Here is a 23,621-nt window from a genome sequence, read left to right as displayed (position 1 = left end):
TAGTGAAACCCCTGGTAGAAAACTCCTTTGAGAACAAGACAAAAGCATGGTTTTTGGAAAACTAGTGTAAGTACACAACGAATCATTACGTTTTATTTTAAAGTATTATTTTTTTTGAAAAAAATTATTTTGAAAAAGAATTTATTTAAACGTTTATAAAATAAAAAAAATAAGATATTTTCTTATACGATTATTTAACAAAGGGTTATTTTAATTTAATTTAATTTAACCTCGTTATTCTCTTAACTAAGTTAACTAAGTTAATTAAGTTTAAAATAAATCGATTATTCTGCTAATCGATTACTTAAAATAATTTAAAATAAAATAAAATAAATAAAAAATTAAATATTTTTTTTAGTTATTACTATTTACTAAAAATAAAAAAATAAAAATGTCTGAATCAGAAATGAATAATGAACCAGAGATAGAACCATACAAACTATCTGAAATATTTTCAATAATACCAGAGTTTGACGGAGATCAAATCTTTTTACAAACATTTCTAAATGCATGTGATTGTGCTTTTGGCATGTCAACCGGTAACCAAAAACTCTTATTAGTTATTCACATTAAAAATAAACTAAGAGGTAGAGCAGCCCAATTAATAAATTCTAGAAATCCATCTTCGTATTTTGAAATTAAACAACTTTTAAATTCTCATTTTGGTGATACTAGAGATTTATCATCATTAATTCAAGACCTACAAAGAGTTAAACAACTACCAAATAAATCGCCTTTAATATTTTTAAACAGAGTGCAAGTTCTTAATGCAAAAATGCATGCAAATATTCAAAAATCCAGTTTAACAAATAATGGAAAACAAGCACAAATTTGTTTAATCGAATCTATGGCATTAAATACATTATTAACAGGATTAGACCCACGTATAGGACATATTGTTCGTGCTAGTAATCCAAAAGACATTATAGAAGCTCAAATTCGTATTCGAAGAGAGTTACAACTTTCTTATTTTGAAAATCAGAAACAAAATAAATTGAATACAGTTAGATTTCCACAAAATCAACCTACTAAAAGACCAAATTTGTCACCACCAAAGTGTACATCTTGTGGACGTTTAGGACATTTATCCAGAGACGATTTATGTCGTGCAAGACGAATGAATAATAATAATTATACTCATTTTAACCCACAAAATACCAACAATTTTCAAAGACAACCTCAACATTTTACACAAAGTCAGAATGTTAATCAAAGACCATATTTTCAAAAAAATAATTCAAACAATCAACAACGCCCTTCAGTAATTCAAAGAAATCCTAATTTTAATGATAATAATCACCAGAGTACATTTTACAAATCAAGATTATTCAACTTATAATTATTCAAATGAATATTCAAACAATTATTCTGATAATTGCTCAAATAATTATTCTGAAAATTATTCTGATAATTTTTCAAATGATTACTTTTATGATAATTCTCTAAATTCTCAAGATTATTCAAATTATTACTCTGAGCAAGAATATGATGACTATCAAAACGACGATAATGCTCAACAGCAAAATTTTCATTTGCGTTCCGACCAAAACCATCCTCCAGATACACAGAAAACGGACACAAACGAAAATTCAAACTTTGAATTTAAACCACTCGAATCAATCCCCAGAACAGAAATTTATTTAGAACCTTTTTTCACTGTAGACATTAAAAGTTTATACTACATTAATGACATAACAAACACATACAAAATATTAATTGATACAGGTGCAGGAATTTCAATTTTTAAAGAAAACACAGTTAAAAAATATCCACAAAGAATACCAGAAAATATTTCAATTCAAGGAATTACTAACGAGAAATTATTAATAACTCAGTCTACTTTAATTCCTTTTAAAACAAATGATCCTCACAAAGTTTTTATTTACAACTTAGATATAGACTTTGACGGAATCTTAGGATCAGATTTCCTTGAACATTATCAATGCACAGTTGATTTAAAAAATAGAAAATTCATAACAAATTTTAAAACGGTGCCTTTATTTAAAATTGAAGATACACTGAGAGAACAAAATTTAAATTCTGAACAAATTAAAAATCAAATAAATGTTAATGATAGAACAGAACAAATTTTTAAATTAAAATGTAATTTACAAAATACTGATGCAATTTTATCTAAAACAAGACAAAGAAATCCAAAATCAATTAATTTTTCCGATATTCAAATTGAACCTTATATTTCACAAACAATTTTAAATTATCAAACAAATAATAATTATCAAACAAATTATTATTTTCCAAATTCAAATCGAACTGATAGAATTCAAAAAATAAGATCACAACTTAGGACTGATCATTTAAATGATGAAGAAAAAGAACTTATAACTAATTTATGTCTCGAATTTCAAGATATTTTCTATTTAGAAAATGATGTCTTAACTTTTACAAATGAAATTAAACACTCAATTGATACAAACAATGCTAAACCAATATACACTAAATCTTACAGATACCCACAAATACACAAAGAAGAAGTTAGAACACAAATCAGTAACATGTTAAAGCAACGTATTATTCGTCCTTCAATTTCTCCTTGGTCCTCTCCAGTTTGGATTGTTCCAAAAAAATTAGATGCTTCTAAAAAACAGAAATGGCGTATTGTTATTGATTATAGGAAGTTAAATGAACTTACAATCGATGATAAGTACCCCTTACCTAATATTTCCGATATTTTAGATCAGTTAGGTAAATGTGAATATTTCTCAACACTTGACCTTGCTTCAGGATTTCATCAAATTGAAATCAATCCTTCAGATATTTCCAAAACGGCTTTTTCTGTAGAAAATGGTCATTACGAGTTTGTCAGAATGCCATTCGGACTTAAAAATGCCCCTTCGACTTTTCAACGAGTCATGGACAATATTTTATTAGGAATTCAAAATGAAAGATGTTTAGTTTACATGGATGATATAATAATTTATTCTCCAACTATTCATGAACACATTTCCAGACTTAAAGAAGTTTTTCAAAGATTACAAAAGGCAAATCTTAAAATACAACCAGATAAATGTGAATTTCTTAAAAAAGAAGTTGCATACTTAGGACATTTAATAACTCCAGAAGGTGTTAAACCCAATCCAGAAAAAGTTTCATGTATTCAAAATTTTCCACAACCCAAAAATCCGAAAGAAATAAAATCTTTCTTAGGCTTAGCTGGATATTACCGTCGATTTATCTCAAACTTTGCAAAATTATCAAAGCCTTTAACAAGACTTTTGCAAAAAGATGTTCCATTTATTTTTAATCAGGATTGTCTAGATTCTTTTGAAGAATTAAAGAATTCTTTGACTTCAAATCCTATTCTGATATATCCAAATTTTGAAGAACCTTTCCTATTAACAACAGATGCTAGTGCTTTTGCTATAGGAGCCGTTCTTTCACAAGGACACATAGGAAAAGATTTACCTATTGCTTTTGCTTCTAGAACCCTTTGCGGCGCTGAAACAAAATATTCCACTATAGAGCGTGAACTTTTGGCAATCGTATGGGCAGTTAAACATTTTCGTCCATATCTTTTTGGTCGTAAATTTACTTTAATAACAGATCATCGCCCTTTAACATGGTTATTTTCTATTAAAGACCCTGGCAGCAGATTAGCTCGTTGGCGTTTAAAACTCGAAGAATATGATTACAAAATTATTCATAAATCTGGAAAAGCAAATAAAAATGCAGATGCTTTATCTAGAATTAAAATCATCATTTCAAAAAAAAAATGGCAATAATTTATTTCAAAAACAAATTTTTCCTATTTTTGCCTCAAAACGAAAATACACCTGATAGTGAACATGAAAATGAAATTAGAAATTGAAATGAAGATTCTGATAATGATATTGATATCGATGATAGAATTAAAAATGAATATAATAAATTTGTCAATTTTATATGACTCTCAATCATTAATTTATTATTCAAAAATAAATATTACTAATAATCAATTATTAGATAAACAACATAAAAAATATAATGCCAAAGAATGTATTCGCAAAATAAAATACAAGAATTTCATCATAAAATAATTGACGACATATTAGAAGAAAATCCAGACTTTCATTTAAAAAGAATAAATATTTTTAATAGTAAAACTGTTAAAAACAGGAAATACTATATAATCCCTCTCGATTTTGATCCAACTACAGTAGTTTCTCTTTTATTTTATATTTTATATAAAGAACAAAATGAATTTAACTTACAAGAAACCTACTATGTTGAAAATCAAATAGAACTTCCAATATTAGAAATATTTTCTTATATTTTCGCAGATAAAGAAATTAAATTAACAATTTGTCAAAATATTGTTAGAACTCCAATAGATGATGAAAAACCTCAAATACTAGATCATTATCATAATCACAAGATAAATTTTCACCGAGTAAGAATCAAAACATATTTAACGAACGTTTTGAAAAAGAAATTTTTCAAAATTCTGCGAGTTTAATAGAATTACCCTGAAACTCAAACATTTAAAATTAATTTTGTTTTGAAAAAAAAAATTGGTTTTAATCTAATCGTGATATGGTTAATCACGAATAATTTCTTTTCAGATTTATTGGATTACTACTATCCATAGTATACTCCCAGTATGTTATTACACCAATCAACAATACAGTCGGAGTGTACCTACATGAAGACGGACAAATAAAAGTATCCAATGATAAATGGACACTATTAGTTTATAAAGATTTAGAATTAATTAAAAATACTATTTTAAATAATGAAATATTAGATAATATTTTAAACACTTTAGAAGAAGATGCACCACGAATGATAGCTTTTAAACTGTAGTTAAAAACGCATATAAGTCTTTTTATTACAAATATCAAGATCAATTAATACAAAATATAATGAAATAATACGCGACATTTAATAATAAGTATATTTATAGAGAAAAAGCGTGGTATATTTAATGGCATTGGACAGTATGGAAATCAATAACTGTAATTTAGATGCTTCTGATGGTGAATATTATAATGATTGTATACTACAAATAACTAAAGATGAATATCAAATAGAAAAAACTTATTAAAAAAATCAAATATCTGTAACGACATCTGTAATTAAAAGTTTTAATTCTACAATTCAAAATTACAAATCGATGAAGAGATCTCTTTTAATAATGATATAAAAGAAATAAGAAAATCAATAATGGACATTTCAGATCAATTAAATCTATTTCCAATCACAAATTGATATTTTAAATATTTTAATCTCTTGTGAAAGCTATAACTTTTAGAAAATCAAATTGATGATATTATAATTAATAACTTTTGCAAGATTAAAAAATATTGCATAGTTCTATAATTACTCCAAATGACTTGGTTGACTTGCCAGCATATATCTCAATCATTAAAAAGAGAAATAATCTTCCATTACTAATTTCTTTGCCACATCGATACCCCTCAGTATCTAGATATTATTGGACTGAAAGCTTATCAGTTAGATTCTCCTAAAGTAGTATTTGTTCTAAATATACCATTGAACCTGAAGAGTACTTTATATCGAATTTATCCACCTCTTTGTTAGATCATCGTACTGTTTACATTATATCTTAAGTACAACTTATAAATATGTTGCGCGTAGCGATGATTCATTGTTGTACATAATACTGAAGATCCAGAAGCTTGCAAAATCAACAGGCAGAAAAACAAGAATTTGTTCCAACATATTTCATATCCAATCGATAGTGATGCTATATGTGAAGCTCAACTATTGAAGCAACAAGATCACCTGCCAAGAACTCCACATCTTCTTTTGATCATGGCAAAAGAATATAACATAAACAAAATTAAATTTAAACTTTGGTTAATAATTATCTCAGATCCTTTACCATTAACAACTAAATGTGGAAATAGAGACATTATTACAAAAATCTTAAATAATAATACTCTTTTAAAGTTACAAAGTGAATGTATTGCTTTTGTTGGCAGTACAAGAATTCAAGGTCAAAAAGACATTAATGTTTATGATAATGTAACATACAATTCTTTTCCAATTCAAATACCATATAGTTGTTGCAGTAATATTCCTGAGAAGATCAAGATTCCAAATCTGAAACCACTGAAGTTGAGCAAGCTGAATCTAGAAGATTTAAGTGTTGCAAATCACAAGTTAAATGAATATTCCGAACAACTGAACAATTTAATCAATGAACCTTTTGTGAAGAAACACCATGGTTGGTTTACAATTTTAACTATAATTGTAATTGTCACCTTGGTCCTGATTTACATCTTCTGCAAATGCAAATCCCGTAGAAGATCACGAATTGGAATTGCAATTTCTCATGATGACTACCCACCATCACCTCCAGAACTGTTGAATCCACTTTCTCCAACAATGGAAGAAAATACCGCTCTCTCGTAGAAGACCCAGTATCCATTTAGAAAGAACCTATTGAAGAAGAATCTTTTGAACTTAATCCTAACAAGAATTCAGTCTAAAAGTTACTCTACGTTAACTTTATCTAAAAAGGGGGAGTTGTTATATCCATATTTAACCTTCAAATGACCTTATTTACTCTTTTATACTTATTTATTGTTATTCATTGTTTATTCCAGCAACGTATGTTCGTTCTAATATAAATCAAACAATCATATTATGTTTCTTGGAGAATCTTTCCAACTACGATGTTCTATGGTCTCTTTCAGTAAACAAGTCGCAGTTCCATGATGGGAAAGCGAAGACTCAGCAACTTTAAGAATATTTAAGCCGATCTCTTTCCCAGGAGGAACAACTCTCGAACGCAACTCGTATCCGTGTCGTATCGAAGTTCATATAATAATTTTGTATCTTTATAAAAATTAATAAAGTGTTTTTAAGTATTTTAATGTTTTTTTAAAATAATAAAAGTGAAAGATAAAATCTAACATATATATGATTAAAAATACGATATGTACATCTTTTAACCGGCCTAGACAAGACACGAAACCTATTAGACGATCAAAACTATTTTTCCAAGGCTCCTTGATTAAAACTTAGTGTTTTTAACAACACCATGGCACCCTGGATTGAAATTTAAAATAGGATTTGTTTTTAAGCGACAATGTCAAAAGTTGACATATGATATGCCATTCTATTCAGAGTATCATTTTTTATCGAATAAAGTAGCAATATACCGAGGGTGCCTTTAAAAATCAAAAGATGTAATCATTTCCGTGAAACAGGAAGATACCAAAAACAATTGAATACGTCAATAAATCCTAATTTATGTCATATACCTACTAACATACAAATCTGTTTTTTTTATCTGAAAAAATAAAAAAGTTATAGGGGCGAGCCACTTTTGAGACGACCCGGTATATTAAAAAATATTGTTTCATAATGTAATATCATTTTAAAATTCTTGTATGTTATTTTAGATTCTGAAGATAATTTTAGAATAAACCGGAATATATTTTTAATAAAAGCATTATTAATTATTAACAGGGTTATAATTATGATCTTGTTACAATGTAAGTAAGTAAATAATGTAATGCAAGAGAAAAAATTCAGATTTTACATTTTACTAAAATATTATCTAAATAAGCGCCTTTCTACAACAACGCCACTGACTCCTAATGGGTAAATTGAGAGTTGCCTACCGGTCGAAAGTCGTTTCAAGACTTAAATGGATTATTTAAGTCAAATTTCTTGCAAATTTGGCACTGGCGAACCATATTTTATAGTTCTTCAACAGAAAAAGTCAATAAAATAAACACTTAAGGACTACAAGCTAAGAAAATGGGTTAATATAGCCGGGGACATAGCGGCAACAAGGCTTTACCGCACACGTGCGACGCGTACTACAAGGTAATAATGAATGAATAGGCTCCCTCGCCTCTAATCGGTGTTGTCATATTGTAAAGAACTTATCCTTTTTAAACAGTATTCGACTTATAATTTAGTAGTATAAGGACTATTTAATACATCTATGGAATATTAAAACCTACTTTATTAAACTGTAGTATTAATATCTCAATATATGTGTGCAACAAGAAAAAAAATATTGATAATATTAAAGACGTGACAACATAGGCTGGATGAGGAAGGCTCGGTCGACTGTACCCAGAAGTAAACATGTGTACAAAAAATATTGTTTGTCCGCGTTGAGATGTAAATAGTGTAGTCTATATTTTATTTTAAGTCTATGGTGTAAGTACACAACGAATCATTACGTTTTATTTTAGTGTTAGGTATTTTTTTTGAAAAAAATATTATTTTGAAAAAGAATATTATTTAAACGTTTATAAACGATAAATAAAAATAAGATATTTTCTTATACGATTATTTAACAAAGGGTTATTTTAATTTAATTTAATTTAACCTCGTTATTCTCTTAACTAAGTTAATTAAGTTTAAAATAAATCGATTATTCTGCTAATCGATTACTTAAAATAATTTAAAATAAAATAAAATAAAATAAAAAATAAAATATTTTTTTTTAGTTATTACTATTTACTAAAATAAAAATAAAATGTCTGAATCAATAGAAATGAATAATGAACCAGAGATAGAACCATATAAACTATCTGAAATATTTTCAATAATACCAGAGTTTGACGGAGATCAAATCTTTTTAAGCAAACATTTCTAATGCATGTGTTTGTGCTTTGGCATGTCAACCGGTAACCAAAAACTCTATTAGTTATTCACATTAAAATAAAACTAAGAGGTAGAGCAGCCCAATTAATAAATTCTAGAAACCATATTCGTATTTTTGAAATAAAAACAACTTTAAATTCTCATTTTGGTGATACTAGAGATTTATCTTCATTAATTCAAGACCTCCAAAGAGTTAAACAACTACCAAATGAATCGCCTTTAATATTTTTTAAACAGAGTGCAAGTTCTTAATGCTAAATGCATGCAAATATTCAAAATCCAGTTTAACAAATAATGAAAACAAGTACAATTGTTTAATCGAATCTTATGGCATTAAATACATTATTAATAGGATTAGACCCATCGTATATAGGACATATTATTCAAAGTTAGTAATCCAAAGACATTATCGAAGCTCAAATTCGTATTCGAAGAAAAGTTACAACTTTCTTTATTTTAAAAATCAGAAACAAAAATAAATTGAATACAGTTAGATTTCCACAAAAATCAACTCTTATTAAAAGACCAAATTTGCCACCACCAAAGTGTACATCTTGCGGACGTTTAGGACATTTATCCAGAGACGATTTATGTCGTGCAAGACAAATGAATAATAATAATTATACTATTTTAACCCACAAAAATACCAACAATTCTTTTCAAAGACAGCTCAACATTTTGCCACAAAGTCAAATGTTAATCAAAGACCATATTTAACAAAATAATAATTCAAACAATCAACAACGCCCTTCTGCAATTCAACAACGCCCATCAGTAATTCAAAGAAATCTCAATTTGACACACAATCATAGAGCACATTTTGTAAATCAAGGATTATTCAACTTGATTATCGAATATTCAAACAATTATTCTGATAATTACTAAATAATTATTCTGAAAATTATTCTGATAATTTTTCAAATGATTACTTTTATGATACCTCTAAATTCTCAAGATTATTCAAATTATTACTCTGGAGCAAGAACAGATGACTATCAAACTACGATAATAGCTAACAGCAAAAATTTTCATTTGCGTTCCGACCAAACCATCCTCCAGATACACAGAAAACGGACACAAAACCTGAAATTCAAACTTTGAATTTAAACCACTCGAATCCTCAATCCCCAGAACAGAAATTTATTTAGAACCTTTTCACTGTAGACATTAAAAAGTTTATACTACATTAACGACATAACAAACACATATGGTAAAAATATTAATTGATACAGGTGCAGGAATTCTATTTTTAAAGAAAACACAGTTAAAAAAACATCCACAAAGAATACCAGAAAATATTTCAAATTAAAGGAATTACTAACCAGAAATTGTTAATAACTCAGTCTACTTTAATTCCTTTTAAAACAAATGATCCTCACAGTTTTTGGCTTACAACTTAGATATAGACTTTGACGGAATCTTAGGTTCAGATTTCCTCGAACATTATCACGCACAGTTGATTTAAAAAATAGAAAATTCATAACAAATTTTAAACGGTGCCTTTATTTAAAATTGAAGATACACTGAGAGAACAAAATTTAAATTCTGAACAAATTAAAATGAAATAAATATTAATGGAAGAACAGAACAAATTTTTAAATTAAATGTAATTTACAAAATACTGATGCAATTTTATCTAAACAAGACAAAGAAAAAGTTTATATTCCAAATGCGTTAGTTCATGTTAATGAACATGAGAATTTGGACATCAATACTCACTCAATGCTATTCCAAAAATCAATTAATTTTTCCGATATTCAAATTGAACCTTACATTTCACAAACAATTTAAATTATCAAACAAATAATAATTATCAAACAAATAATTATTTTCCAAATTCAAACTAAACTGATAGAATTCAAACAATAAATCACAACTTAGACTGATCATTTAAATGATGAAGAAAAAAGAACTTTATAACTAATTTATGTCTCGAATTTCAAGATATTTTCTATTTAGGAAATGATGTTCCTAACTTTTACAAATGCATTAAACACTCAATTGGATACAAACAATGCTAAACCAATATACCAAATCTTACAGATACCCACAAATGCACAAAGAAGAAGTTAGAACACAAATCAATAACATGTTAAAAGCAACGTATTATTCGTCCTTCAATTTCTCCCTTGGTCCTCCAGTTTGGATTGTTCCAAAAAAATTAGAGGCTTCTAAAAACAGAAATATGCATTGTTATTGATTATAGGAAGTTAAATGAACTTTACAATCGATGATAAGTACCCCTTACTCTTAATACTGGATATTTTTAGATCAGTTAGGTAAATGTGAATATTTCTCAACATTTCTGACCTTGCTTCAGGATTTCATCAAATTGAAATCAACTTCAGATATTTCCAAAACGGCTTTTTCTGTAGAAAATGGTCACATGAGCTGTCAGAATGCTACTGACTTAAAATGGACTTTTCAACGAGTCATGGAATAATATTTCTTATTAGGAATTCAAAATGAAAGATGTTTAGTTTTACATGGATGATATAATAATTTATTCTCCAACTATTCGCTTTTGGACACATTTCCAGATCTCCTTAAAGAAGTTTTTCAAAGGATACAAAGGCAAATCTTAAAATACAACCAGATAAATGTAGTCTCTTAAAAAGAAGTTGCATTACTTAGGACATTTAATAACTACAGAAGGTGTTAAACCCAATCCAGAAAAGTTTCGCTTATTCAAAATTTTCATAACTCAAAAAATCCGAAAGAAATAAAATCTTTCTTAGGCTTAGCTGATATTACCGTCGATTTATCTCAAATTTTTAAAATTATCAAAAGCCTTTAACAAGACTTTTGCAAAAAAGATGTTCCATTTATTTTTAATCAGGATTGTTTAGATTCCTTTGAAGAATTAAAGAATTCTTTTGACTTCAAATCCTATTCTGATATATCCAAATTTTGGAAGAACCTTTCCTGTTAAACAGATGCTAGTGCTTTTGCTATAGGAGCCGTTCTTTCACAAGGACACATAGAAAAGATTTCATTTATTGATTTTGCTTTAGAACCCTTTGCGGCGCTGAAACAAAATATTCCACTATAGAGCGTGAACTTCGCGAATCGTATGGCAGTTAAACATTTTCGTCCATATCTTTTTGGTCGTAAATTTCATTCTTAATAACAGATTATCGCCCTTTAACATTACGGTTATTTTCTATTAAAGACCCTGGCAGCAGATTAGCTCGTTGGCGTTTAAAACTTGAAGAATATGATTACAAAAATTATTCATAAATCTGAAAAAGCAAAATAAAAAAATGGCAGATGCTTTATCTAGAATTAAATCAATCATTTTAAAAAATGCGCACAATTTATTTCAAAAAACAAATTTTCCTATTTTTGCCTCAAACGAAAATACAATTGATAGTGAACATGAAAATGAAAATGAAGATTCTGATAATGATATTGATATCGATGATAGAATTAAAAATGAATATAATAAATTTGTCACTTTATATGACTCTCAATCATTAATTGATTATTCAAAAATAAATATTACTAATAATCAATTATTTAATTAATTAACAACATAATTAACAACATAAAAATATAATGCCAAAAGAATGTATTCGGCAAAATAAAATACAAGAATTTCATCATAAAATAATTGACGACATATTAGAAGAAAATCCAGACTTTCATTTAAAAAGAATAAATATTTTTAATAGTAAAACTGTTAAAAACAGGAAATACTATATATAATCCTCCCTGATTGGATCCAACTACAGTAGTTTCTTTTATTTTATATTTTATATAAAGAACAAATGAATTTAATTTCAGTAGAAACCTACTACGTTAAAATCCAAATAGAACTTCCAATATTGAAAATATTTTCGTATATTTTCTAAGATAAAGAAATTAAATTAACAATTTGTCAAAATAATATTGTTAGAACTCCAGTAGATGTATGAAAACCTCAAATATTAGATTATTAATCGTAATCACAAGATAAATTTCACCGAGTGCGAAATCAAACATATTTAACGAACATTTTGAAAAAAGAATTTTTTTTTAATTTTGCCGGTTTAATAGAATTACCCCTGAAACTCAAACATCTAAAATTAATTTTGTTTTGAAAAAAAAAATGTTTTTAATTAAATTGTTTAATTTAATCGTGATATGGTTAATCACGAATACTTTTCAGATTTAGTTGACATTACTATCCATAGTATACTCCCAGTATGTTATTACACCAATCAACAATACAGTCGGAGTGTACCACATGAAGATGGGACAAATAAAAGTATCCAATGATAAATGGACACTATTAAATTTATAAAGATTTAGAATTAATCAAAATACTATTTTAAATAATGATAAAATATTAGATTTAAGGCTTTCAAACACTTTAGAAGAAGACGCACCACGAATGATAGCTTTTAAATCAAGTTAAACGCATATAAGTCTTTTTATTAAGCAAATATCAAGATCAATTAATACAAAATATAATGAAATAATACATACGAATAAGTATATTTATAGAGAAAAGCGTGTTATATTTAATGGCATTGGGACAGTATGGAAACCAATAACCGGTAATTTAGATGCTTCTGATGAATATTATAATGATTGTATAAATAAAATAACTAAAGATGAATATCAAATAGAAAACTTAAAAATCAAATATCTGTAACGACATCTATAACAAAGTTTTAATTCTACAATCTGTACCATAAATCGATGAAGAGACTTTAATAATGATATAAAAAGAAATAAGAAAATCAATAATGGACATTTCAGATCAATTAAATTATTTCCAATCACAAATTGATATTTTAACATTTGTGAATCTCTTATGGAAAGCTATACCTTTTTTAGAAAATCAAATTGATGATATTATAAATTCAATAACTTTGCAAGGTTAAAAATATTGCATAGTTCTATAAGTACTCCAAATGACTTGGTTGACTCAAGAAGTTATTATATCTCAATCATTAAAGAGAAATAATCTTCCATTAGCAATTTCTGCCACATCGATATCTCAGTATCTAGATATTATCGAATTGAAAGCTTATCAATTAGATTCTAAAGTAGTATTTGTTCTAAATATACCTTTAGTTGAACCTGAAGAGTATACTTTATATCGAATTTATCCAATTCCTTTATTAAGTACAACTTCTAAATATCTTGCGCGTAGCGATGATTCATTGATATACATAATAATTGAAGATCCAGAAGCTTGCAAATCAACAGGCAGAAACACAAAAATTTGTTCCAACATATATCCATATCCAATCGATAGTGATGGTATATGTGAAGCTCAACTATTGAAGCAACAAGATCACTTGCCAAGAACCTGTCAATCTTCTTTGATCATGGCAAAAGAATATAACATAAACAAATTAAATTTAAACTTTTGGTTAATAATTATCTCAGATCCTTTACCATTAACAACTAAATGTGGAAATAGAGACATTATTACAAAAATCTTAAATAATAATACTCTTTTAAAGTTACAAAGTGAATGTATTGGTTTTGTTGGCAGTACAAGAATTCAAGGTCAAAAAGACATTAATGTTTATGATAATGTAACATACAATACTTTTCCAATTCAAATACCATATTCCTGAGAAGATCAAGATTCCAAATCTGAAACCACTGAAATTAAGCAAACTGAATCTAGAAGATTTGAGTGTTGCAAATCACAAGTTAAATGAATATTCCGAACAATTGAACAATTTGATCAATGAACCTTTTGTGAAGAAACACCATGGTTGGCTTACAATTTTAACCATAATTGTAATTGTCACCTTGGTCCTGATTTACATCTTCTGCAAATGCAAATCCCGTAGAAGATCACGAATTGGAATTGCAATTCTCATGATGACTACCCACCATCACCTTGCCATCAAGTTGAATCTGTTTTCTCCAAATGGAAGAAAATACTGGCCTCGTAGAAGACCCAGTATCCATTTAGAAGAACCTATTGAAGAAGAATCTTTTGAACTTAATCCTAACAAGAATTCAGTCTAAAAGTTATCTCCACGCGTTAACTTTTATCTAAAAGGGGAGTTGCTATATCCATATTTAACCTTCAAATGACCTTTATTTACTTTATAATACTTATTTATTGTTATTCATTGTTTATTCCAAAGTTAAACGTATAAGTTCGTTCTAATATAACTCATAAACAATCATATTATGTTTCTTGAGAATCTTTCCAACTACGATGTTCCCATGGTCTCTTCAGTAAACAAGTCGCAGTTCCATGATGGGAAGCGAAGACTCAGCAACTTTAAGAATATTTAAGCCGATCTCTCTCCCAGGAACAACAACTCGAACGCACAACGCACAACTCTCGAACGCAACTCGTATCCGTGTCGTATCGAAGTTCATATAATTCATTTATTTTACTTTGTTAAATTTTAAAACTTAATAAAGTGTTTTAAAGTATTTTAATGTTTTTTTAAAATAATAAAAGTGAAAGATAAAATCTAACATATATAACTTTCAAATATCAAAGGTTTGAGGTGAGGTTATAATAAGTTGAAGCTTTAAAAAACAAGAAAAAACACAATGTATTTAAGAAAATAGAAGAAATATGGCTTTAAATATAATATGCACACATCATATTATTTAGACCTCTCATACAAAGCAAAATTATTCATAATATCAATACATAATTTATTAACGTAGTTTTCATGTAGTTAATAAACGGGAAAAGACGTAGTTTTTGAAGAAAAACTACACGTAGTTAATCAGGTAAATTACGTCTTAATTAACTACTTCCGAACCCTGGCTGGGGGTTGTTGATGTTGATAATGGGTTGATTATGGGTCGATCCTTGGGATTGATATTTGATATTAATGATTCTCTTTGATGATTCTATATCAAATACAAATATAATTTAATACCTTGATAGAAAGAATTGTTCTACACACATGAAAAGCTGATGCTGTTGGTTAACGAATAAAGATATTTTATAATTATTTATTGATATTTTGAAAAACTATCCAGATTGCGCATAATATATATTTTCATTTAAAACCGCCAAAAATTTCTTGAACAGGAAATAATTAAAAAGAGATGGCCATTTTGTGAACCCTTATAACAACATTTCGCGGATAGTGTAGGGGCTGTTTAAAACAGCCGCTATAATACACTATCCCCGAAATGTTTTACGAAATATTTCTGGAAATTCGCGTATGCTCCGTCCGGATGATTTCGTCTGACGGCTATCTTGAAAAAAGAAACAGCACAAAAACAGCGCGGACGCTCCGCTCTATCTGAAAGCGCTGTAAAGGTGCAATTTCGGTGCCGTGGCTGGCTGCGGCGGCTAGCAGCTGCGTCTCTAGCCGCTGCACTGGTTTGTACAGTTTCAAATGGAACCAATTTGGCTTGCGCAGCGTGACTAGAGGCGGCAGCCCGCGCTGCAGCGGCTGCTGTTCGACTCATGTTCCGCCTATCATGCGAGCAGTCAGAGTTCGAGACACCGGGTCAGGGCGGAAACTTTTTTATTTTATTTTCGTTTATATTCTATATAATATATGATATAATATATTCTATATGGATAGTAAAGTATTAAATAATTCTGGTGATTCAAAAAAACGAAATATTTAATACTTTACTATCAGAATATAAACGAAAATAAAATAAAAAGTTTTTGCCCTAACCCGGTCTCGAACTCTTGACTGCTCGCTTGATAGGCGGAACCTCTACGCGCTGAGCTATGGAAAGTCTGTCGGTTTATATTCAATACTAAAATTTAAAGGACTAATAAAAATATAGGATATTCTTCAGATGCGCAGTAGTGAACGCAACGGGTATCGACAACCAGATGGGCCACATGCTGTCCCAGAGAGCATAGTAAACTTTGAATAAGAAGACTAAGGAAGGAGCATATCAAAAATCTTAGGTACACCGCGATGGGCCTCAAATATGGCCGACTTAAATTCCGGTTTATCAGTGTCGTTCTAATTTTATTTAAAAAATGTAAAACTATGATGTAGGGTAGACGTGGGGTAGACTTAATAATTTGTTGTTTTATTTTACGTTGTGAATAAATGTTGGTAGTTATTAAAATTGTTATAAAAATATATAATTCTAATAAAAATAGATAAGTTATAATAAGTATTTATTAACACAAACATCCGATACGCTACTGAAGCAGGTAAGTCAAATTAACGTATCTAAATTCTTTGACATCTAATCTTTGACAAGTAATAAATAAAAGCTAAAAATGCAAAGAAAATATATAATTTAGTTAATTTAAGTGAATTTCATAAATGATCGGTTTACTACACGTATGTATATTATATAGTCACTTACTAGCGAAAAGTTGTTCCATTATTTCACTCAATTTTTGCCGAGATCTACCGCACGCTACACAACCAACTATTTTAGAGTCTTTTTCGATAAATCGCGATAGTGTCACTGTTAATTTAAGTTCTGCCACAATTTCCATCTAGATTTACTACCTTTATACAACTATCAGTAGTAGAATAAATAATAAATAACATAAAATAAGCTCCGTAAAGACTGACAAATCCACAAAATTTCAAATCAAATTCAAATGTGTCAAATGAATCGTCAAACAGAACTGTCAAGGATCCCCACCCTAGAGAGCTTTTATGGTGGCTTTTCCGCCCACCATGCATGAATACATGGATAGCATTATGCTCCTTCCTTAGTCTTCTTATTCAAAGATAGTAAAAGATATATCAAAGATATATCCTATAAAAAAAAAAAAAAGATTTATCCTAAAAATTTATTATCTCATATATCAAAGATATATCTTTTACTATCTTAAAATACTTTCTCAAAAACGTTGCTAGCTCTTAGACTAAATTTTCCACTATCCTCTTGATTTTCTCGTTTTTTTGTTGGTTAACGCATAATGTATGTAGATATATGTATATGCTGCTGCAGAATTCATGTTTGAAACATTACTGGAAATGGAAAAATATGTTTCGTTTGCTGCTCGGTTCGCTAAAAACAAGTTTTTTATTTTTCGTCTTCATTTGCCATTCCGTTTGTTGTTCGTTGCAACATTCAGTTCTGTACGAAGCTTAAGAATAATGGTTTACCTAATATTTACTTAATTTTGAAGTAAACATCTGCATACTTTATTTATTTACTTTAAAAAAATATGCGATAGTAACATGTTTTCAGGGGTTGAAAGTTAGGTGTTTTGGAATTGTTCAAAATTGTGAAATTTTTGCAATAAGTTTGAGGCCGTATTATATTTTTATTTTTTGAAATTAAATTTAACTTCATTATTAAAAAGCATTGCGGAGGATTAGTTTGCGTTTTTAAACTACTTTAAGATGCATATACAGGGTGGTCCGAACTGTATTCCGGAAACTTCGGCAGCATATTCTGCAGATTAAAATAAGTTAAAAATTTCGTATAAATGTATGTCCTAAAATGCTTAGTTTCGGAGATACAGGGTGTAAAAATTTCATTTTTATTTCCACATTTTTTCCAAATAATTTAAGAAGTAACGTCAATATTTGAATGAAAATTGGTGTCTGGGAGTTTTTGACAATGAGAAATTTGATTTTCATGTCAATATGACTCCTACTTGTAGAGGGCGCCACCTACATATGCTTTAACTGGTTTGAAGAGTAATAACTTTTCATCCATACCTGTATAAAACTACTGAGTAAAAAAATACACATTTACAACTTTTTTACATAAAAAAGATCTCTTGGTAAAAATCGCTACGAGTAATGGTTCTCGAGATATTTGAAATTGAAATTATCAATACCTGTCATGATTGACAAATTAAACATGTTGACAATGTTGACCAAATAGTTATTAGACTGAAATCTTAAATTTGAAATCTTTTTGTACCAAAAGTTCAACAGAAATTGTTTAATCATCATTTTCTCGCAGAAAAAATTATGATTAATTTAAAAAAAATAAAAATTTATTATTTCAGTCAAATAACTCTATTCAAGGTGTGCTTATTTTTTGTCAATAATGACATGTATTGACTATTTCCATTTTAAATATCTTGAGAACGGTTGCTCGTAGCGATTTTTACCAAGAGACATTTTTTACGTAAAAAGTCATGGAAATTTATATTTTTTTAGTCAGTAGTTTTATACAGGTACCGTCGAAAAGTTATTACCCTCAAAACAGTCAAAACGCATGTAGGTGGCGCCCCCTACAAATAAGAGTCATTTTGACATCAAAATCAAATTTCTCGTGTCACAAAACTCCCAGACACCAATTTTCATCCTGATATTGACGTTACTTCAGAAATTATCTAGAAAAAATCGAAATAAAAATGAAACTTCTACACCCTGTATCTCCGAAACTAAGTATTTTAGGACATACATTTATACAAACTTTTTTACTTATTTTTATGCGCAGAATATGCTGCCGAAGTTTCCGGAATACAATTCGGGCCACCCTGTACATAGACTGATTGACATTTACACTATAATACACAGGGTGGTCCGAATGTATTCGGGAAACTTCGGCAGCACATTCTGCAGATAAAAATAAATAAAAAAGTTCGTATAAATTGTTGCCCTAAAATGCTTCGTTTCGGAGATACAGGATGTAGAAGTCTCATTTTTATTTTTGTTTTTTCCAAATAATTTCTGAACTAACGTTGATATTCGAATGAAAATTGGTGTCTGGGTGTTTTTTGCACTTCGAGTCTTGATTGCTAGATCCAATGATTAAATCCAAGGACAAATAACACCCGAGAGCAAAGTGAGGATGTCACCAAACAGTGCAGTGGCACATATTTTTCCTAACCTAGCTGTTTGAAGAAGAGATATTTATATTTTTTGATAAATGTTTTTACTACGCCTATGGTGTATACGGTGGTATCATACTAATTACGAAAAAAAAACGTATTAAAATGTTAACAAAAGGTACAAAACTAGTATCGACGTATAGCACACATCAAGTACATATAACATGAGAAAAAAAATTATCGAATTCAATAAGAAAACTAAGAAAACGCTAAAAAGGTGGAGCGGACTGTTTATTTACCTATCAAACGTGACTCCTGGCTCTTCCTTATCGCTGCTGCCTTTACACCTGAAAGCTGAACAACTAATCACTATTGTAATAAAGTTTATACAAAAGTTCACTACACACAAACTATTAAAGATCGCTAAAATTGTCGCTGGTGACCAGATGATGACTCATTGTTTGCCATCAAAAGAATGGCGTCTACAAATTCTGCTGCAGCCCGTATATGGGCGTTACATGTCCTTATATTCTTTAGTTATTGGCTAGATCGAAGCATCCAGCAAAGTCGGCCTGATAATGGGGATAAATCCCCGAAACCAGACGTCGGATGGCTGTTTCCTTCGGTTTGATGAACTTGATGCAGAAATTAGCACACTTGTAAGGGTTAAGGCTTTTTGTGCTTTTGTATACTATAGCTTACTTCGGGGTTTTCTTATTACCGATTCTGAACTGTCCTAGAACTGTGATACGAATGCGCAGAAGGAAATATGAAGAAATTACTTCATTTACGCATGCGCTGCATTAATACACATTCTTATTTAATATATTGTTACGGATTCCGTGGGTCCACTATTTAAACTCACGATAAAATACTTAACGAATTTATTTGTTTCACTCTGTACACACAACTTATACTATTTACAACACAACTTATGCAACTACTATTACTCTAACGGTATTTCGCGGTATTTTCAAACTTCAGACTTCAGACTATTTTCAGACTTCAGACTTCAAACTTGCCCAACTGTCAAAGCGCGGGCCTTATATACCCCCTGGCGGTTGTTTCTAGATTTTTCTAAAGAGTTCTATAATTTTCTTTACTTTCTGGCGAATGCGCGAGGTTCCTCAATGCACGTTGCGATTTTTAGCAGTATGCAGTTATGCAACCAGTAATACACCTTGATCAAGGTTTCCTGTCTGGTATCTCTTCAATCGATCCAGATGAACTACTTTCATCTTACTTCTAGGGCTGCGTTGAATCCGGTACACAACATCATTTATCCTCTTGATGACTGTATAAGGACCTTCCCATGCTGGAGTTAACTTTGGGGACCTTCCTTTCTTGCGCTGTGGGTTATACAACCATACCCTATCGTCTTGTTGAAATCCCGTAGAATTAGCTCTGAGGTCGTAACGAGCTTTCATCCGGTCACTGGCTAGCGTAATCTTACTTCTCACGGCCTTATGAATTCCCAATAATCTTTCCTTCCTAACGATTCTTTCGAACGACAGTCCAACGTTATCTTGTCCATTTTTCCTCCAGATCGAGTACTTGGTCCTTGTCTAGCTGCGCAAATCTTACAACGTTGACACCATTTCTTAACATCTTCACAATAATCCACCCAGTAAAAACGGTCTCTCAGCTTGCTCAGGGTCTTGTTTACCCCAAGATGGGCTCCAGTTTTACCACCATGAATTTCTTCCAATACCTGGGTGACTTTCTTCCTTGGTACCAGTAACTGAGTTGTTACGGTCCTGCCATCCGCACTTTCCCACGTGCGCTTTAACAATCCATTCTCAATCACCAGTGAATTCCACTGAGCCCAGAGAGCTTTGAAAACCAGCCCTCTGTCCGCAATATCCTGCGACGGTGGTCTCTCGCCGTTACCTTCCTTGAGCCGTAGTATTGCTCCGATGTCTGGATCTTCCATTTGATCTTTCCTCAATTGTAACGTCGTCCATTGTTCGTCAGTTCTCAGTTTAAAATTCTTTACTCTGATAGTGCTTTCGCGATGTTGCATTTTCTTGTCCAAGGTAGCTCGTCGTCGATCTAGGTCGTTGTCGATAATTTGTACCCGTCCTACACGGCACCCAACGGTTTCTCTAGTTTCCCGAACACAGTCTTCTTGGTATCACCAGGTATCATCACAATTTTCGATGATCTTTCTTCCATATTTCCTGGTCTCTTCTCTTTAGATACAGAAAATTCCTCATTTCCGATTTTCCGGATGTTTCTATGGTGATCAAACGAAAAACCATGTTGACTGATCACATCCATACCCATGATAAAATCATCTTCAATGTCTGCCACTAAAACGCTATGCCGAAACTTCAAATTCCCTAACTCCAATTCCATGAAAGCCTCTCCCCGTACAACGGCCATTTTCCCCGTAACTGTACGTAAATACACTCTTCTTCTAAGAGGCATCATCTTCAATCCTTGCACTGAGTTAGTCCGCACCAACGATACCATAGCGCCTGTGTCCATAGTCATTCGAATTCTTCTACCATTGACCTTCCCGTTGATCACCAAACTGTCAGCGGTTTTCCTAGACTCTAACGGAAAACATCCTAGGGGCTCTGTTTTCTTCAGCCAATACTCGCTCATTAGTGTTGATTTCCTGGTGCCTATGTTCTCTCGATGGTAAACGGAATCGCATTTGGACACGGCAATCCCGTTTGATGTGGCCATTCCTGCCACATCTATAGCAATTTATGTCCTGGGATCTTCCGATGTGCCGATGTTCTCTTAATGATGAACGGAATGGCATTTGGATGCGACAATCCCGTTGGATATTGCCATTCCTGCCACATCTATAGCACCTAATATCCTGGGATCTTCTCTGGTTCTCTGTCTGGGTGTTGTTGACTCTCTTGTTCACTAGTAATTCACATAGTTTATTAAACATCTCCTCCAAACGTATGTGAGAACTCTTTGGCTGTTCCTCAACCGTTACTGAGCCTATCTTCGGTTTAGGAATGGCGCTAAATGCAGCTTCTATTTCCAGCGCCCTGATGAGTACTTCGCTGCTGGTAGAAAATCGCGATATTTGCAGCGCCCTCTGTAATTCATTGTCCCTCAGTCCGCTGATAAAGCACTGAGCAGCGAGTTCCTCCCTAAATCCTTCCGGTGCTTCAGGATACGCTAGGTGTACCAGCCGACGTAAGTCTGCTTCAAATTCCTGCAGACTCTCTCCGGACCTCTGCATGCGTGTCTTGATCTGGGCCTGGTAAAGTTGACGTCGATGTTGGTCGCCATATCTTCTGTCCAGTGCAGCAACCAATGTTTCGTATTCCTGCTGTTGGGCTGCAGGAATAGTTTGCAGCAGTTCCAAGGCAGGGCCACGCAGCGCGATGGCAAGTGCCGCTGCTTTGTCCTGGTCGGACCATCCGTTGGCAGCGGCGGCTGCTTCAAACTGGCGGTGGTACATCGTCCAGGTGGTTTGTCTATCGTAGGTCGGGGCCTTAAGGTTTGCAGTTCCAGGAACGCCAGGTGTCCTTGCTTGTGCCTTGGTCTTCTGTAGGTCCTTCTCTAATTTTTCCATTTTCTGTTGAAGGCGCTCCTCCAGATCTTCTACGGCTTCTTGAAGGTGTATTTCTTGTCTTTTTTCCAGATCTTCGAAGTTCTTTTTAAGACGATTTTGAACTTCTTGTCTTTCTCTATGACGTCGCTCCTCCAAACGAATTTCTAAATTACCTAATATTTTCTCAAGTCGGTCCTGTTCTTCTTGTTTATCTTGTTGTCGTTGAATTTTTAAATCTTCAAAAATTCTCTCAAGCCGGTCCTGTTCTTCTTGTTTGTCTTGTTGTCGTTGAATTTTCAAATCTTCGAAAATGTTGTCAAGCCGGTCCTGTTCTTCTTCTTTGTCTTGTTGTCGTTGAATTTTCATATCTTCTAAAATTTTCTCAAGCCGGTCCTGTTCTTCTTCTTTGTCTTGTCGTTGAATTTTCAAATCTTCGAAAATTTTGTCTTGATTTTCCAGAATTTTCAGTAGGCGGTCTTGTTCTTCTGCTTTCTCTTTTCGCAGCTTCTCTTGTTCTTCTGCCTTTTCTCTTCTCATATTCGCCATAAAATCACCTAATAGTTTGCTTACTTCCTCCATTTTCTTCGCTTGTTCCCTTGTACCAACCATAAAAATACTCTAATCCGGTCCAAAAATCTTCCAATCCACTTAATTTCTTCTTAAAATCTTCTTGAATCGCACTTCCGACACCAATTGTTACGGATTCCGTGGGTCCACTATTTAAACTCACGATAAAATACTTAACGAATTTATTTGTTTCACTCTGTACACACAACTTATACTATTTACAACACAACTTATGCAATTACTATTACTCTAACGGTATTTCGCGGTATTTTCAAA

At 31.0% G+C, this 23,621-nt stretch overlaps 1 protein-coding gene across 1 annotated transcript; it reads left to right on the top strand.

Moving 5' to 3' along the window:
• Positions 1 to 13,493: 13,493 nt before the first annotated feature.
• Positions 13,494 to 14,571, top strand: LOC115891232. Its single transcript, XM_030911661.1, has 2 exons — positions 13,494 to 14,126; positions 14,173 to 14,571. Exons 1-2 carry the CDS (start codon positions 13,494 to 13,496, stop codon positions 14,569 to 14,571), a joined length of 1,032 nt encoding a protein of 343 aa, XP_030767521.1.
• Positions 14,572 to 23,621: the final 9,050 nt, after the last annotated feature.

Source organism: Sitophilus oryzae, unplaced genomic scaffold (genome assembly GCF_002938485.1).
Source record: "Sitophilus oryzae breed Bouriz unplaced genomic scaffold, Soryzae_2.0 scaffold_980_pilon_pilon, whole genome shotgun sequence".
Taxonomy (NCBI): Eukaryota; Metazoa; Arthropoda; class Insecta; order Coleoptera; family Curculionidae; genus Sitophilus; species Sitophilus oryzae.
This window is presented reverse-complemented; position numbering and strand designations above follow the sequence as displayed.